The sequence below is a fragment of the Aphanomyces invadans genome (assembly GCF_000520115.1).
Source record: "Aphanomyces invadans strain NJM9701 unplaced genomic scaffold supercont1.41, whole genome shotgun sequence".
NCBI lineage: Eukaryota > Oomycota > Saprolegniomycetes > Saprolegniales > Verrucalvaceae > Aphanomyces > Aphanomyces invadans.
This window is the reverse complement of record NW_008580186.1, coordinates 23,134-26,335: the sequence shown is the minus strand read 5'-3', so window position 1 is coordinate 26,335 and position 3,202 is coordinate 23,134. Positions and strand designations below refer to the sequence as shown.

The window sequence follows — 3,202 nt, the reverse complement described above, 5'->3', positions numbered from 1 at the left end:
CTCAGCCCGAATCGCGTCTGGCCTCAACTGGTTGCTCAGCCGGTCCGCTGGCCAAGTGGTCAGCACGAGGAGGCGCTTCCACGTCGCCACACCTCGATGCACCGGCCAGCCAAGACAGCAAGGTACACCGTCCACCCGCTGCCGACAGGAGGGGGCATCCAAGTGGTTGTGCCTGTGTGTCCACACATGGGGCGGCTCTGCGTGTGGACCGCCGTGCATGCGCTGTTTGCCACGGCCGTTCCTGTCATGTTTGTCCACGACATCCCCGTCCAAGTGATCGTGTTGTGTGCGATTCCCATCACGTTTGCGCTGGGGGCGTACTTGGGCTGGGCGCTGTGGCAGCTCCGCGGGGTCGAAACGTACGAAATCACGCGCCACTCGTGGCGGTACGAAAGCGGCCTTGTCGGGCTGATGCATTTCACCAACGTCCACTACGACTTTCACGCGATGGGAACCACCCACCTCGTCATCGAACAAGGCGGGCGGTTCGGGTTTGAAGGCCACTTGAAAATGGGCCACGCGTTTGGCGGCGAACACGAAGTGCAGTTGTTTTTGGCCGATGTCGAAGCATGGACGATGGCGCGGAGCCAGCGTGGCAAGCACCCGCCACCGTGCACAACGACTCGTTCAGCAACGTCGCCGGAAGCTGTCACCCTGTACTCGTTGGAAGACTTGCCCATCGTGGACGACGACATGCTGAACGCCATGATGATGCCAATCTTGGATTTGTCCGACCGCGGCGGCCAAAATAACGACATCCTGCGGCTCTTGTAAAGGCGAGGGATGTCATAATATTTATTGCAGTGCCATAGCGCGGGAGCAGGACGGTTTGACACGTTTGTTTCGGAACACGTATAAATGTGCACAAAAGTCGATCATGTTCTCCCATAAGGTCAACCCACCATGAAAATGTGCTCATGCAGCAGAATTCTTGGACCACGACAACGGGATTCGATGCACGCGGGCCACTTCACCTCGACGCCGGATGGACCACGGTTCGTTGTCGACGGTGAAACAAATCCGTCCGATGACTTGAAAGCTCTCGACGCGGGATACACGGATTTCCTGGGTGTGGCCGGGAATGGAGCCACCGTCGATTTGGTGGTCGTCGCGGACGCCGCAGTGGCAACAATGGTCGAAGGCCATTCGTTCTTGGCTATCGTTGGATTGCCTCCAACGTGCTTTGCACTAACCTCGACGGAGGCATTGCGCTACAGCTTACCTCGCTGGCAAACCTGCAGAGCGAAACGACAAGCCGCCGCAAATGTTGCTACGATTGCAGCACGAGAGACTCGAGGCTGACGCTAGGATCTAGCGCCCGCAATCGAATGCAAGAATTCCAGTGGTTTGTTTGAATTGCAGAGTGCCCTTGAACGGGTGTCCTATTAACTTTCTACAACGTCGGGGGCTTGAAGTTCTTGTGGTACGTCACGTTGGTGTACACAATTCGAGCGTAGCTGCTATCACGCGGGCAGAAATCAAACTTAATGGCGTCCCATGGCGCAGGACCCGTCGCCGCCGCGGGGGGGTGGAAAAGGGGTTTGCCTTTCTGGTACGTCTCGTACCCCCCCAAGACGAGCGACACCACGATGGCAAAGACCGCCCACGCCTTTTCGAGCTTGTTCACTTTGTTGCCAAAGTGCTTGAGGTAAAACACGATCGGGAGGATCATGCAGCAGAGGGCAATGCACGACGCCCCCGTGAAGTCAACCAAGTCCAACAGACGGTCCTTCCACACGCACGCGATGGCGACGGTGCCAGCGACCACGAAAATTCGAAGGACCGCTACCCTAGGATACACGCCCGGTTGGCGATACGTTTGCGAGTCCAAATCGTGGTCGTCAGGTGCGACAATGTCCGCTTTGTTCAAGGACTCCGCGGGCTTGTCGTCACCGGGGGTCGCCGCCGCTTCGAATCCGCCTTCGATGGGCTGGAGCGCATCCATGTGCTTGTGCAGCCCAAACACGAGCCGTTCCAAGATGTAGAACGCGGGCGTGATAATCACACCAAACGCAATCGTGACGTGCAACTGCATAAACAGGTTTGCCAAAATGACGCCGCCTCGGTTGGCCGTGAACCCGAGTTTTGTGGGAGCCCCAGCAATCGAAAAGAGCAAGTTGCCGGGGATTTGGCATCCGACGACAGACACCCCCGAGATCGCGACCGCCATAAACAGGACGGAAATCAGTCCCAGCGTGAAGTAGATGATACGGGGCATGCGCTCCGGCTCCGAGTGTTCGCGCTGCAATGATGGCACAACAATGCCCGCGCCATACGCCAAAGCCAAGCTTCCGAACACCGACGCTGTTTGGTCAAACGTGACGATCGGTGACGGCGTGCTCACGCCCGCCGGAATCGGACTCATATTGTCGACCAAGAGGTAGAGCGCAATGACGTCGGCCAAGACCGTGCCCAGTGCCCCCGCAGCCGCCGCGAATGCACCTTCTTTCAACGTCGGGATCAAGCACACGGGAAGTAGCGACAACCCCATGACCACAATCCACGTTTCAACTTCATAGGAGTCGGGAAACAAGATGGAACAGATAATGCCACCAAGGACCAAGAACGCAATCGGGACCAGGATGCACGTCAGCATGTGCGTGATCAAGACCAGCCATCGACCCGGAGCCCCAAGGCAAAACTGGCCTAAATCGCTGTACGTTCGGACACTCTTGGGGGCGTCCAAGAGCACCTTGGAGATACACACGGTGCCGTAGATGTTGACGGCAGCCATGAAGACTAGTGCAGCAGTGGCCCAGCCATAACCGACTTTGGCGTAGTTCCCCGGCATGCTGAGCGTCCCGATGCCGTAGACGCAGCAAAAGAGTGAAAACGACATCTTCAAGTCCTCCGTCGTCAGGAATGGCTTCCCCATCGTGGCTTGCGAGCGAATGCAAAAGTGATGCCATGCGAGTTGTGGGCGAAAGGGCGCGGGGTAGGGCTATCCTGGAACAAACGACCGTTAGGAGTAAAATTCGATGAATAAATGGAGCCTTTGTTCGCCGGTTCTGGCGAGGAGGACCAGCTACGGGACAAGAGCTTGCTTGCGCACAGACTAATCCCCTACGGCAAGGCTAGACCCCAAAACACAATAGCTCGCTGACGTTCGCAATTGAGAATGGTGCAAGTTATCTAAACACTTCAACTGCGTCAATTGAGATGTCGTCGTCGTACTATTTGTTGTTTCAGAGCAGGTCTGGAT

At 56.9% G+C, this 3,202-nt stretch overlaps 2 protein-coding genes across 2 annotated transcripts; one reads left to right on the top strand and one right to left on the bottom strand.

Moving 5' to 3' along the window:
* Positions 1-895, top strand: H310_12594 (hypothetical protein). The gene has a single exon (XM_008879720.1). It carries the CDS (start codon positions 97-99, stop codon positions 772-774), a length of 678 nt encoding a protein of 225 aa, XP_008877942.1. The 5' UTR covers positions 1-96; the 3' UTR covers positions 775-895.
* A 434-nt stretch (positions 896-1,329) lies between these two features.
* Positions 1,330-2,890, bottom strand: H310_12593 (hypothetical protein). Its single transcript, XM_008879719.1, has one exon. The coding sequence runs from the start codon at positions 2,873-2,875 to the stop codon at positions 1,394-1,396; it is 1,482 nt and encodes a 493-aa protein (XP_008877941.1). The 5' UTR covers positions 2,876-2,890; the 3' UTR covers positions 1,330-1,393.
* Positions 2,891-3,202: the final 312 nt, after the last annotated feature.

Bases quoted from the DNA above. Each gene is read 5' to 3' on its own strand.
- H310_12594 (XM_008879720.1), top strand. From the start codon at position 97: ATGCACCGGCCAGCCAAGACAGCAAGGTACACCGTCCACCCGCTGCCG.
- H310_12593 (XM_008879719.1), bottom strand. From the start codon at position 2,875: ATGGGGAAGCCATTCCTGACGACGGAGGACTTGAAGATGTCGTTTTCA.